This window comes from Psittacula echo (assembly GCF_963264785.1).
Source record: "Psittacula echo genome assembly, chromosome: Z".
In the NCBI taxonomy this organism is placed as follows: Eukaryota; Metazoa; Chordata; class Aves; order Psittaciformes; family Psittacidae; genus Psittacula; species Psittacula echo.
This window is the reverse complement of record NC_137742.1, coordinates 37959098-37974090: the sequence shown is the minus strand read 5'-3', so window position 1 is coordinate 37974090 and position 14993 is coordinate 37959098. Positions and strand designations below refer to the sequence as shown.

Sequence of the window (14993 nt, the reverse complement as noted above, 5' to 3'; positions counted from 1 at the left end):
AATTTTTCTGGGCATATCCTAGGTATAACAACAAAGGGAGCCTGTGATCCACTTGGGAGAATACTGTTTTCGTGGCCACGGGCAGGCACAGTCAGTTTTCACTGATCTGTTTGTATTTCAGCTGTTTTCCTTTGTTTTACTCACATGTCCAAAGAGGGTGCAATTTCTACAGGTCAGAAAGTTTGAACACTGTAGTAAGTCATACAGTTTGCTGTATCATTTTCACCTCCACAGCTTTACCATGAACACCTACCTCTTCATGTATGACTTGATACAATTCTGTGGACACTCCTGGATATTTACAAATATGATCATCAGGTTCATGTCATTTGGAAAAGGTAGGATTCCTTCTTTGTTTTCCTTAAACATTTCAGAAGGCAGTAACACACAGAGACACCAAATTAGAGATAAACTTGGGATTCTAGATAGGTGTATGTCCAGTACTGGGGCTAAAATTTCAATTAGAAAAACATTGTTTCTTCCATAAAAAGGATGGAGAAATTTCTCGTACCTACATTCTGCTTGTACGACATCAGGAATAAAGTTCTTGTTTTCCTAATGACCTTTAATATTCAGCAGCATCCTAGTAACATTTGACTTAGACATAGACCTAAATGTGAGTAGGTTCAGTCATCAGGGTGTATATTAATCTTACTGAAGCCACTAGGAGAGAATATCTTTGTAGATATTGCGCATCAGTATCTCCAAAAATATTACACATCATTCTGTTTCATGGGGTTAAGGCACAAAACCAGAAACCTAGAGACTAGAAATTTAAGATGATTTATAATCATGGACAGTAGGCATATAAAATACCTACTTTGTGGTCTTCCTCTTTTTGGAAGTGCTACGTGTACAGATATACGCAGGAATTCAACATTTCCTCATTGTTTAAGCATTCCTCATACATTTCCTCAACGCGTCCTCATATTGAGAAATATCCTGAAGTGATACCCCTAAACCAATGCATCCTGAACAGTGTTTGCCAATGCATCAAGTGTAGGGGATCCTCTTCTTTTCTCAGCTTCCTGCCTCTGTATCAGAGTCATACACACAGAGTGGGCTGCCTCTTCCCCTCCATGAAGCTTAGTGTCTGCTACCCAAATGCTGTATGAGCTTTATTTCTTGTCATCTCCAGTGGTGATAGGGCAAAAGCAGACCCTAGCTGGTTCAGACTTTTACTATATAACCACCCTCTAATTTTCCTCTTCACTTTGTAGATTCACTGGCAGACACCTTCTACTCCATTGGACTTGTGATGCGCCTTTGCCAGTTGTTATCTGTATTGGAGATCCTACACATCCTCATTGGCATTGATAAAAGCCGTCTCTTCCCCAGGGTTTTGCAGGTATGTTGGATTCTCGAGACCCTCCTTCCACAACCTACACACTTCAGACATGGCTGCGCCTGGGGACATGCCCTGTACTACCCTGAGGGGTCCACCTGCACCCTTCCTTAAGGACCTTGGTCTGCTGATGGTTTCTTAACTGCAGGAAATGAGCCCTCAGAAGTGGGTTGGGAAAGAGCTGCTTTCAAATGAAACTGAGCAGTGAGTGCCCCATGCCAGCCCACAACAGCAGGGACCTGAGGAGAGGCCACCCGCAGAAAAGGGGCAGACCCCATTCCTGCCGTAGGTGGCTGAGGATACTACCTCCCCAGGCAGCTTGTTTACAGCCAGCAGACAACATTTCAGAGCCGAAGTTTCAGTACCTAATTCTTTTCCATGCCATTTACTCTCTGACAAGTGTGTATTTATTTTGTAGACAAGCACAATACAAGATTTTGTGGGATAGCAAAGGGATGACACTTGAGAAAATGACCAGCACAGCAAGTCTCCTGAAACAGGGTTTGCTGGCAGTCATGGAGTGTGAAGGGAAAGTAATTGATAGAGAAATTAAAGGACTGAATAAGAACTAATGCTAGGAGGGGAAAGAGGAGAATTGTCATATTCTTGCTGTAAGGGTCTCTACCCTCTCAAACCCAGATATGGGCAAATTGTGGTAACATCCAGAAGTTCTGATGCTGTTAAGGGTTTTAAGGGCATATGTTCAGCTGTAGGCAGAAAACCAGCTAGAAGATCAGAAAACAAGATGATTCTCTGACATTCTCCTTACCACATTTTGTTTTCTGTTGGGATTTTATCTCAGGTTTTGGTAATTTTTAATGCATTGGAAAAAGTAAAAATGTCAACTTGAGTTTACCTTCAAACCTTTCCAGTCCTTAGTATTTGAATAATGGTGAAACTGGTATTGCTCTCAGCAGTCAGAAGGTAGAAGACTAAGAGTAGTTGGTTATGTTTTTAGTTTTCTGGATAGCCCATTTTTGTAAAATGACGTATTGCATGGGTGAAGATGTTCCTCTTTTTAAATCTCCACCAGAAACTGACTAATACAGATCTCTGATCTTTATGCTGCTCACTAAGTATGGTAGCAAATTTGTCAAAATGCAATCAACTATTTTTTCCCTGCCTAAATCTACATGGTTTTATACTAACTGGGGGGGCTGCGGGGTATCCTACTGAATGTGCCTTGTAACAAATCTCACATCATCCCTTGCAGAGAAGAGCAGCCTCCTAATGCCAATAGATAGTCACTAAAGGAAGGCTTGTCCTGGCAGAGGTTACACGTTCCTCAACTCTTGCATAATCCATTCCTTTCCTACCCAGCCCAACAGGAGCAGAGATCAGGGAAGCCTGCACAAAACCTGCTCTGTGTTGCCACAAAAGACACTAGATCTGAAATGGATGTTTCTGAGCAAGAAAACTGTGACCTTTCTTGGCCAGTGCAGTTACTGTAGTGCTCTCCAGGGCAGCATGAAGAAGGCAGGTCAGAGAGCAACATGGCACAGTGACTCCAAACATTCATCTCACGATAGATTTGGATCCTTACATAGTTCTTTTCCCAAGTGTTCTCTCATCACAAACACAACTCTCTTACATTCATGTTAGCAGTAGTCTTGTGCTGCCCAAGCTAGTTACAAGCTCTTTGGTGTAGACTCTGTTTTCACTTGGGTTGCCCTGCTTTCACTGTGGGAGTACAGATTAAGCAGCTGTGTGCCAGCAGTACTCCCATGTGCCTTGCCATGCTTTCCTCCCTGCCTCTTAGGAAAAAAGAAGATATATTTTCCACAATGAACTGGGGAAGGACAGTTAGAGATGCTTACTTTACTGCCTATGGGCTATGTAGTCAGGGTGCTAGTAAAGCTGCAAGAATTTGATAGCTGCTACCCTCTTCTGTGTTCCCACCACCTGTTCTGACTCTAAGCTTAAAACATATTTCTAGATGCATCCTTCAGGCCATGCACACACATGCGTATCCATCATGAAGTTCATCTCAGGATCTCTAGGGTGAGAGAACTGGTGGCTTTGGCAGTGCCAAGGAAGCACATGGATGGAGATAGGGCCACCTTGAATAAAACAAGCTGTGAAAGCACCCCTGTGGTGGCTGGCTGTTTTGTGGGCATTATAGCAGAGATAAGATTTAAGTATTCTGAATGAAGGATTTCTGCCTAATAACCTATTTATCGCCATATAGTAGCATTTACAAGAAACACTGTGAGATACACGATACAGACAGTGGAAAAGTAAACTCAAGAGGCATTCTCTGGAAAAACCAATTCAGGATGGCCTCATTGAAGGACAAAGCCTCAGGCCACCAGGCATCTCAGTGTTAGCATCAGGACAAACACGTAACCATCGGAATGGTTATATGAGGTGCTTTATTAAGGTGCCGAGAACCAGGGGTACGCACCCAAATCTGGTTCTAACCCCGTCACATCGCGTTCGCAATTTATATGTTAGAAGTTTTGCAATAGGTATCAGGGATTACTTCATCAGTCCTTTACGACATCAGCCTCTCCTGCGCTTGCGCGGCCCCCTCTGGTGGTCGTCTGGTGGTCGTCCTGATGAAGTAAGGAGTCTTCCTCACTCTGTCCTCTTTTTACCTTGTTCTTTGGACAAATCCCAACCATTATGTGGATACGGCATTCTTTTATCTTCCTTTGGTATGTGGTTCAGGCTTAATCTTTGGTTCTGCTAAGTTGGAGTTTCTCAGTATATTCTTTTCTACATTCCCTTTACTTTACAAGGTTATATTTGTTTCTATTCCTAAAGTCACCATTGTAGCGTTTAGTTATAAAGTAGCTAGGATACAAACCAGCACAATTGCAGCATTCAGTGTATGAAGCTCCTCTATTGATTTATGATTTCTAAACACAATCGCCTACTGGAATAGTGTCTAAAATACAGAACAGCAAAGTTACAAAATTTTAACATATGTACAAAGGCTTTCTTTGCAAACTGCAAACTTTTCAAATATAATCACTGCTAGAATGGTTCCAGAAAATTTCACCCTCCTCTAACATCAGGAGGGTTAGGCAGGCCAAGGAAAAGTCACACCAAGAAAGAAAGATGAGTCCTGTGTGATGGTGCTCTGGAGGAAGGGAAGGCAAGGGAGGGTCACATAGCTGGGGCGAAGGGATGTCCCTCCAGGCATTTCCAGCTTGAATGAGAGGAGGACAGGAGAACGTGTCACATGTCAGCACTTTTCTTACTTTTTTTAAACATTCACTAAATCAAAGAGTTGTGTAGGGGTTTCAGGCACCAGGTTAGATACTGCACTGCCATGGTTATTAAAAAACCAAAGTGAACGTGCTGTCTGCTTCTGCCTTAACTTCAGTTAGGCTGATTTGCTCTGTTTCACTTGCTTCAAAAAAATGCCCAGCCTGCCTTGCAAAAATTTATGTCACTCAGAGAACTGTCTGTATCCTTTGAGAAACCAGTGCTGGGAGAGGAAGGAAATTCCAGTTTGACTTTAACAAAAGAACAAGAAGGAATGAAAAATGAAACCACTGTATTTACACTTTGTGAGGTGTCAGCACATACTTCCTTTTTATGAACACGAAAACACAGGACTTCTAGTTTTGTGGGTTTTTTTCTTTTTCTTTTTTTTTTTTTTTTTTTTAAACAAGAGAGTATCAGCAGAGAATGACATATTTTCATTCATGCAAGAACAGATGATCCATAGAAGAAATGAGCTGTGGCTGATTTTTTGCTTTTCTTCATATATATGCTTTTCTTATATCTATGTATGTGTGTATACATATGCATACACATATGTACATGTGTGTATATTGATATGTGTACATGACTCCATGTGTATATATATACAGATATATGTATATACGTGTATATATGCGCAATATCAACAGCCATTTACTGGAATTTCCACTTCTTCAAGTAGCACCCTGCCTTGTCACTTGCTGAAAAGGTCCCCAGCCTCTGTCCAACCCATGCATCTACCTTGGATTTGTGTGGGTTACCTGAAGATGTAAGTGCTATGAGCACAATGTCTTGAAGGGGAATAAAGGCATGCAAGCAAGCAGGCAACAAAAGAGGTAGGATGCTACTCTCTGTCCTCCTGAGGACATCACAATTGCCCTGAGGAGCCAGTCTGTGTCCTGCCCTGCAGGTGTGCTCCACAGCAAGACTACGGGCAGTTTTCAGGTCCAGTTCCCTACTCTTGCAGGTGCTTAACCTACTTTACATAATCAGTAATCAGACTTCCATCATCTGCAACTAGTGTGGCTGAGTGCTCCACTTCCCAAACATGAATCCTTTAATGGAGGAAATCTGCTGAACCCCAGCTAGGTGATACTCACTGCCCTTTGTGCATCTGCTTATGCCCTGGGAAGAGAAAGAAATCCACAGCCATGAGGCTGAATTGTGGGTCTTCATAGCCACTCTGTGGCTCATCCTTTTGAAATGTGGGATGGTAGCCACTGATCTACTGCTTATCCTTTTATTTCACTGAAATGGGATCAGCTCTTGATCACGTGGCCCATGCTGCTTTCTAGCACTTTTCCACTCAGCCACCTCTTGAAGAGCAAGTGGCTGTTTGGAAAATCTGCCTGCCAGCTTTCACATCTGAAAACACCTTTTCATTATCATGGTGAAGCTTTGGTCTCTAAGTGAGACAACTCCCTGAAATATCTCTTAATAACTATATCACAGAACTCTCTCTCCACATCCCAGTCTGATTTCAGGGTTGGTAACAAAATGCCCATGACCACCAACGCTGCACTCCCTTAACACCCTTCACCAAAATGATTTTAATTCAGGTTCTATTTTCTGTATTCTCTCCACACAATCCCACTCAATGCTCATACTGTTTTTCCTTTTGTTTTGATTTCCCTCTTGTGATGATTGTCCCACCATACTTCTTCTAAGTCGGTTGTATCTGGTTTCAGATCCTGCATCAACATTTACAGTTCTTCAGTTTCTTTCCAAGTTCCTTGGCATCAGTGTGCAAACACAGGACTTAGTACCTCTCACTCTCCATTTCCTGGCCTGTCTACACAGAAGACTCTCAACATCTGACCTTCTTAGAAATCAGTTCCTCAGTTAGTGACCAATGGGATCAGCAGCACAAGATGAGAGTCAGGGCAGGGTGAGAGGCAGCAAAACCATTTTTATCTGTTGTGGCCTCTCAGTGCCTTTCAAGATGAGGAACCAGATCCCCGGGGATGGAAAATTGCTCTCACGTAATTTTGCTGAATAGTGAAGTGATGATTGCTTTATCTGACAGATGTGGTCTGAAAAAAAAAAAAAAGTAATAAAAGAAATCTCTAGCCACAATGCTCCATGCAGGAGCTGGTAAAAATTATGTAGCAAAACTGTTCAAGGTAGGACTAAGGGGAAGGGGGAAACCAGTGAAGGAGAATGGCTGAGCTGATAAAAACCATTTTGGCAATCTGTTTTCGTTTCACAACCTTTCACTGACTTGACATCTTAACCCATAAAATTATTAAACATAAGGTACCTTATGGAAGAGATACCAGTGTACAAAAACCCAAACAAACCAAAACAATGAAGCTATACCAGTTCATACCAACTGAATAGATGCATGTTTTCTTTTCCAGCACTTTCAAATAGACTGTAAATTACAGTGAACTGGTACTCTTCTGGGAGAGTTCCACAAGCAACTGTTGGCAGTACTGAACACTACAGATGTATTTATTTTACAGGGCAGGGCATGGAAAACTTGTCCAGGAAGGACAAACTTGTTTTTAATTTCTTGAGCTCTAATATTGCCAAAGTATTTTTGTTTTTAAGCAGAAGATACTGTGTGTTTAATCCACTTTTATATCTTCTGATTTGTAAAGGCATAGCTTGTGGGTCAGGTTAATTTCAATCACTAGAAAAATATTATGACTAATATTATGGCAATAATTCACATAAACTATAAACTTAAACCCACTTCTCCTAGCCAGGAACATGAAGGAAAGAAAAATAAGGAATTCCTTCTCCTTTCTGCAAATCTTACATGAGAGAGACATATTGGGTTGCAGATGTTGAGGCTGTGGCAAGCAGAGATGGGACTGTGAGATCAGCATTGTCTGGCATTCTATGCACCCAAGGGCCCTCTGTATCCCACACCTTCCTGTGCAGCCTAAAAGGAAGCTTACTTCCATGTGGGGCTAAGTTTCTTTGCTTGTAGGCTGCAGTCCTTGCTCCCATAACCTTAGCCAGTTCATCCACAGGTTTCCTGGGCTACAAACCCAAGCCATCCCCATCGGCAAGCAAACCTCCACCCTTACCATAGCAGACCTATGCTGCTGCAGCCAACAGTTTCCAGCTGCCTGAGCTGCAGGCCAACAGGGTCTGGAACAAAAGCAGGCCAAGAAGCAAAGTGATCCCTGACGTATTTGTGCAAAGAAAACTGGATTCAACCTGTGCCCTGCTATTCAGTGAGAGTTACCAAAGGTGCTAACTCACAATTCTTTTTTTCTTTTCAGATCACAGAGAGAATAATTGTTTTATTTGTTGTGATCAACAGTCAGGAAGAAGTTCAAGGGAAGTACATCGTGTGTGTTCTGTTTTTTCTTTGGAATGTATTAGATGTGGTCAGGTAAGAAGTAAATGGCAAAGCCATGAGGGAAAAATGAGTCATTTTTGTGAGCAGAACCTCACCTCTACCGTGCTGCAGGCTCAGTTCATTATTTCAAAACTGGTACAAAGGCATATTATCTATTTTAAATAAAGGCTATTTACTGATTTTTACAAAAATCCACATAGCTGAGAGGCAGAGTGACTTAAAGAAGTAAGTCTTACAGGCTTACAGTGCATCAACATGTGTAGCTCAAAGGCTTTGATCTTTTTAACAGAAATTTAGAAGGATATCACAACTGCTGTCCAGGGAACAGCAATTTCCAAAATAATTTACAAATCTAAAACATTTATTATTTATTTACTTTCTAACACCTTACTTGGATCCAAGACTGACAGCACAGGCAGCAGTGGCAGAACTTCTTACCAAGACAGAGACTGTTCTGGCTTATTTGCACTGTGCGGTACAAAAAATCAAGAGCTCCTGCTACAGAGACTGAGTATTTTTGTGTAGTAAGGCACATATTACGCTGCAGGGACAAAAACATGGGGCAAAATGAACACGAATACAATTCAGGACTTTTATCTCAAAAATTTTGTATGGTGAAAATTCCACATTACTGACTCTTGCATCAATATCTAAAGTCAGTAACATTTCTCAAGTGTAACTTAAGCTCTACTGCCCTCATTTTGTAAACTCACAGCAGGGAAGACATACGGAATTAAGAAGCATTTTAACAAGACATAGCCCTCACTGCAACCTCTGTAATTTTTTTTTTTTCTTTATCTTCTTTCTTTCTGCTCAAAGAGTAGTTTCTGCTATTTTAAATACACTGCTTTGGGGAGCGACTGGGGACTATGGATTCAGGAAGCTTAGGAAGTATATGATATAAAAAAGATCTGAAAAAGGAAACTGTCAGTATTAATAAGAAAGGCTTTAAGTCAGTTTCAAAGCATAGGTACTATGTGTGTTAAGAAACCACTACTTGTATTAATTATTTGGATTATTGCTCCATTCCATTTCTTTTTTGTGTTTGTAAAGCTGAAAGAGTAGAACTTAACTCTAAGCTTTCTATGCAGCTGAAGAGAGGCCAAAAGCATAAACAAGACTGGCTGTAAAGTCCTGTCAGAATAGTTCTATTGCATCCAGTGCACCACTATTTTCTATCTTTGTTGAAGTACACAGTCCAGAATCATAGCAATAACACTTGCCATTTAATAAGCAAGATACTATAGTCTGCGGCAGCAAATGCCCAATCCAAACACATGGTGCAACTCACACAAATTTAGAATTCTTACCTGATTTATTTTACAATTCCTGTGCCATGTCCTAGCATCAATAAGAGGCGGCCATGTCTTAAAGCATACAGGAATCCATCCCAACCCTTAGCCGACTAGTTTTGAAGTATTACAAGTTCCTCCACATAATACTCTGTGCATTATGGCTAATGATACAGTGAGCGCAAATTCTGCAAGGTTTTCTATATCTGATCTTTCCTGCTTATACCATAAGCAGCCAAAGAATGTGTATTGAGAGGAAGTAGCTGCATCCCTTTTGCACTGGGTTGAGATTATGCCTCAAAAGCAATAATAAAAAAAAATGGAGGCACTCCTGAGGTTGCAGAGGGCAAACTTGAGAGTAGATGGTACATTTATAGCCCATCAAACTCCTCGCAGTCCAGGTATGATGCAGAACTATACAAATGAATTAATAAGAAGGGAATACAGGAAGTTTTGTTTAACGCTGGTTCCATCTGCTAGAAACACTCCTGGCTAACAGTGGCTTAAAATTTCTTATTTCCACCTCTCTAGCAAGACCACCGGCCAAAAGCCTTTTAGTTGACCGAAAATGTGATCAGACTTCCATTGTTCCAGTGTTTGGAAAGCTGTGCACCAGTTTTAGATGAAACTAGCTAGCATTAGCTCACCTCCTTGAGTGAAGTCCTAGGCATTCTGGCCTCCCAGTGAGCAACAGTAACAGCAGAGTAAAACACTGCAATACACTGGAGTGCAGTTGCTTTCTTTTGCAGCTACTAACCTTCCTGAGGTCCAAGGGAGGGGCAGCCATACCACAGAACATTTAAGTACCTGCAACTACCTTTACTGTTTAGCCTTCTCCAGCAGTGCTTTAAGCAGTTCAGCAGTCACAAATCAGTCCCAAGCAACAGTTGTGTTCTGCGTGCCCCTCTCAGTGGTAATATTCCTATCTGAAATCCATTTTTCTGATAGACCAATATAAAATCACACTGGTTTTTGATGGAACCTTCCAGCTAGCAGGCTGTTTTTCTGTCTACCTGCTGGCACCATAGACAAACCCCTCTGAAACAATGAACCATCTACTTCCAGCCAACAGAGCCTAAACAGAACTGTTGAAGTATTGCTCTGAAATGCTCTCAGATCAGCAGCTCCAAGCTCTTCTGCAATTCCCCTGGATTGTTCAATACTGTATCTTTATTTTAAAGACACAATCATTCCCTCTAAACTCATCTGCTGTTCCTCTTGCATCAGGTACACTTACAACATGCTAGCAAGGATGGGAATATACTACCTACCACTGACCTGGCTCAACTTCTCACTGTGCATCCTGCTCTATCCTCTTTCAGTTCTGGCTAAAGGTAAGGAGATCGGAAAGGTACCAACAGTTTGCTTCCTTAATTTTCTTCAATAAAATATGATCAGTTCAATTGTCATTTGTGCTTAAGATACTTTTTTATTTTTTATTGCCAAAGTAGACATGTATGTTTATATACTGTCAACCTGTATGTCACCTATCTTCCTCTTTCTGTACTTCTTTCTTTAATAGGGGTACTCTGGGGCTTGTATGTCTTTCTTTTGTTTTGCTTTTTCTTTTAACAAAATGGGAGAACATTAGTTTTTCTGGTACCCCCAGAAAAAAAAACATGGATTCTCCTGTTCCAGACTGACCATCTTAGACAGCAAATCCCAAAGCTGCCTTTTTCCTCACCAAGTTTGACCTTACTGTCACAGGCCATACTTTATATATATGGGACTGAGAATATGCTGATTTATGACTGCTGAACTACCTAAAGCAGCTTATCATGCTTACAACAGGAAACGTGCCCACTGAGATCACACTGAATGATCATACTCTGTGCAACCACAGGAGTGACAGAATTGTTATGGAATAGGAAATACTTGATGATTTTAGTATTAAGAGCAATTAGAACCTCAGACCTACAAAACTGAACTTAAGGAGAAAATGTGCATATGCATACAAATGGCATGGTAACTTTGGCATATAATATAGCTATCTATGCTTTGAAGGTAACTGACTTTTACATGAAGCTTTTTGATGATCTTCCATGTCCTTTTGACTAAATATTTACCATGTTATTTTACAGCATTTGCAATTTGTGTATCACTGCCTTATTTTGAATCCTTTGGCACATACTCCATCAAGCTGCTATTTCCATTTGCCTTCTCAATCTACTTCCCCTATATTCTGAAAGCGTATCTGCTAGTGCTCTTTATAGGTAAGTATCTCATCTTCTAGAAAGCTGTGTCTCAACACAACTTGGATGCCTATGGCAACAAAAAAAAAATCAAATCAGTAAAGATTCTTTCACAAACAGTAATTCTTTGCCACATCTCCTGCACACCACTGCAGGAAAGCTCATCACCAAATGTTTTGATTTCTGATGTCACAAAAATACAAAACAAAAATATAAAAATTGCCTTTGTTGTATCAGTTCCCATCTGATCATACCTTCATTCTGTGCAACCTCTCCTCACTCATTCCTTTTAGCTGGTATGAGAAGTTATATCTAAATGAAGACTTCTACAGCTTGCTTATTGAAAGTGGTGAAAAAAGAGCCACCCCAAAACCTGCATATAAATAGACCCCTTCTCAAAAAACTGCATTTGAAAATTTTGAACTGAATTTGGCTGCATTACAGCCAAGTTTTCATTCTATCATTGGCCTTAAGACCAATTTGAAGGATCTCGTCTTTGTGATACAGTGTTCTGTTCCTAAGTTCATTTAAGGAACTATGCAAGTTTCCAGATGAAGGCTTACACTCTTCTTTCTGCATGAACTGAAGACACTTTGGACTCTACTCCCTTGATCTTACAATGTTTTGTGTTTTGATTCAGGTATGTGCTTTATCATCGAGAACCTCTTCTCTGAAAGGAAGGCACACTTAGGGACAGGCAACATCAAAAAGAAAAGAAGCTAAATTAATACATTGTTTGGAAATAAGAAGTATATTCCCAGTGGGCTGCTGCATAGCATAGGTTAAAAAGAAGTTAGGCAAAGATTTCCGATGCAAAACTCCTGTTTGCATGTTCATCAACTTGTTATTGAACAAGCATAGGATTTTCAGAAAAGGCAGCTCTCCTTAATGCACCTCAGAAATGGAAGAACGCCTCAAAATAACGAGTTACTTTTTAAAGTTTTGGTTTCAAATGCAGGAAGTACTTTTGAATGGATATATAAAACAAATATATTTTTTCTAACATATATTAGAGAACTCTGAAAAAGACTGAAGAGCGTCTCTACTCACAGTCACGCTAACAACCCTGACTTTGATGTTAGCTCTTGCCTCTTTAGCAACAGATATTCTGTAATGACAATGCCATTTAATCGATAAGATTATTTTATATTCAGCCAACATGTATGTGCCTTATATATATATATATAAAAATGCTAAATTAGCTAGAACTGGAATCTCTCAAGGAGCTGAAGCTGGAAACTTTGCAACCTATGCAATTCACATGCTAAATAGCCCCAGGCATTCACAAAGGATCCCTCACATTCTGGCCCAACCTTCACTTCCGCAAACAAGATTACAGAAAATCCAGCTAAACCACAAAGGCAAGTGATCAGGTACTCATGTACTATGTATTCTAGGGGATATTTAAGGCTCAGAACTAAAAACTTATAACTGTGTGTCTGGCGGACATTAAGAATCTCCCACACCGATTTTCTCCCATGCTGAACAGCAGACAGATATGCAAAAGAAATGTGATGTTAGGCCAAATACATGTTATTTAAGGGGAAGTGAATGACTATCAGAAGCCAAATGCAAAATTCTAACCATTCTACTCAAGTGCATTGCTCCTCATACTTCTGTAGGACTGTGAGAACGCAACTAGAGCACAGTCTCTTCAAAGGCTGGGGAATGAAGAATATGGATAGCAACCAAGTCGACTGGCAAAAATGGACAAACAATTGCTTTGAGGCTGGCAGTGGCTTTTCTAATGTTTCATCCATATCGATTATCACCTACATTTGAATTCAAGCAGGTGAGGGAGAAAAGTGAAGATGTCTTTTTGAGCATGACTGAAAACTGGGGGGAGAGAAAAGACTATTGTTGGAAAGAAGAAAATATTTAAGGGGAAGTGAACACTATCACAATATGAAGAGGGTTTGCATGTGTGACTTTCTAAACCATACAGCCTAAGAGGGCATACTAGGAAGACTGAAGCTGAACTAGTTTCTTATGAAAAGGTCACCTATAATTTTTATTTATTCATTTAATATATGTGGCAGGCAGTGCATTCAGACTGTTGTGACCAATGGAGTATTTGCAGACCTTATGCAACAGTAGAGAGTAAACCCCAGATTTTAGGTTTTTTTTCCTGGAAAGCATTACAAACAGAGGTAGGACTTTGGAACTCATTAAAGAAACAGAAGTACTTCCACTTTGGACTTGGGTGTGACTCAAACTGATTTAAATGTGGGCTATATGAAGAAACAGAGAGCAGCTGCACTTCAAATTATATAACATGTTAAGGTCAAACATTGACATTTTTCCCCTTGGAAATTTAATGTTTATCATCCTGCCTGGAGTTAAAATACCTTGTTAGAGAAAACACGGCATTTGCTAGTGTATTGGGTCTATGTGGCAAGGCTTTGGCAGTGGGGAAGCTGCAGTGATAGCCTTGGTAAGAAGAAGCCAGGGGCTTCACCCATGCCGGACATAGCTAGTTCCAGCTAGGCTCCAAAACAGAGCAAATACGGGACACTGCCAAGAGAAACTGCAGAGCTGATGGCAGCTCTGTGAAAACATACTTAATAAAAGGTAAAAAAATGCTATGTGCAGCTGTGAGACAGAAGAGTAAGAAAATTGTGAGACACCAAGGTCAGTGGGGAAAGAGAGGAGGTGGTGCTCCAGGCACTGCAGTAGATGCCCCTGTGGTCCATGGAGAAGACCAAGATGGAGTGGATTGTCCCTCTTCAGCCCACGGAGGACCATGCCAGAGAAGATATCCAGACTGCAGAGTGGGGAGAACCCCGTGCTGCAGCAGGTGGATGTGCCCTGAAGGAAGTTGCAGCATGGAGAGGCCAAACAGGAGCAAGTTCCCGGCAGGAACAGTTCAAAGCTGCAACCTCTGAGAAGAAATTATATTGGGACAGTTCATGAAGGACTGTATCCCATGGGAGGGACCCCGTGCTGGAGCAGGGGAGCAACATGAAGAGGAATGAGCAGCAGAGATGAAGGTTTATGAACTGACTGTAATCCACATCCCCTACCCACCCTGTACTGCTTGGGGAGGGAGGAGGTAGAAGAGTCAGGAATGAAGAGTAAAGTTGAGCCTAGGAAGAAGAGAGGGGTGGAGGAAAGTTGTTTTCAGTTTCGTTTTTGTTTCTTACCATCCTACTCTACTTTGAATTGGCAATAAATTATTACTCTTCCTCAAGTAGAGTCCAGTTTTGTGAGAGTAAATGAGCTACCTCATCCTATCTTCTCCCTGTCCTGTTCAGGAGGCAGACAGAGGACCTGAATGGGCATCTGGCATCCATCCAAGGTCAAAAATACCACACATATTTGTATTAAGCCATATTTATGTGATTATGTTAAAAAAAATTATCAGTATGTGGTGCTCCCCCTGTGCATTGATTCTCACAGCTGGCTGAAACACTGGAAGGAGATATATTCTTTAAAATTCGCTATGGGGAGGCCCCCAAAACCTAAAGTGCAGGCAAATGGCATGAAGTTAGGGACAGAAGACTTTCCCACCTCCTTCTGGTGCACAGGCAACTTGCGACAGGCAACTGGGAGATCTAGGGAATCAGCCTTACCATGTGTGACCACAGCAGGCTACTAACTACAGGTCCTACGCCTTACCTTAGTTTTCTGGAAAA

At 41.1% G+C, this 14993-nt stretch overlaps 1 protein-coding gene across 1 annotated transcript; it reads left to right on the top strand.

Annotated features, from left to right (window-relative positions):
• Positions 1 to 238: 238 nt before the first annotated feature.
• HACD4 (3-hydroxyacyl-CoA dehydratase 4) lies at positions 239 to 14548 on the top strand. Its single transcript, XM_080638437.1, has 6 exons — positions 239 to 338; positions 1221 to 1348; positions 7795 to 7907; positions 10394 to 10500; positions 11248 to 11379; positions 11999 to 14548. Exons 1-6 carry the CDS (start codon positions 242 to 244, stop codon positions 12079 to 12081), a joined length of 660 nt encoding a protein of 219 aa, XP_080494563.1. The 5' UTR covers positions 239 to 241; the 3' UTR covers positions 12082 to 14548.
• Positions 14549 to 14993: the final 445 nt, after the last annotated feature.

Coding starts and splice junctions, on each gene's coding strand:
- HACD4 (XM_080638437.1), top strand. CDS start 242: ATGAACACCTACCTCTTCATGTATGACTTGATACAATTCTGTGGACAC. Junction 10,501..11,247: donor TCTTTCAGTTCTGGCTAAAG/GTAAGGAGATCG, acceptor GTTATTTTACAG/CATTTGCAATTTGTGTATCA. Junction 11,380..11,998: donor TCTGCTAGTGCTCTTTATAG/GTAAGTATCTCA, acceptor GTTTTGATTCAG/GTATGTGCTTTATCATCGAG.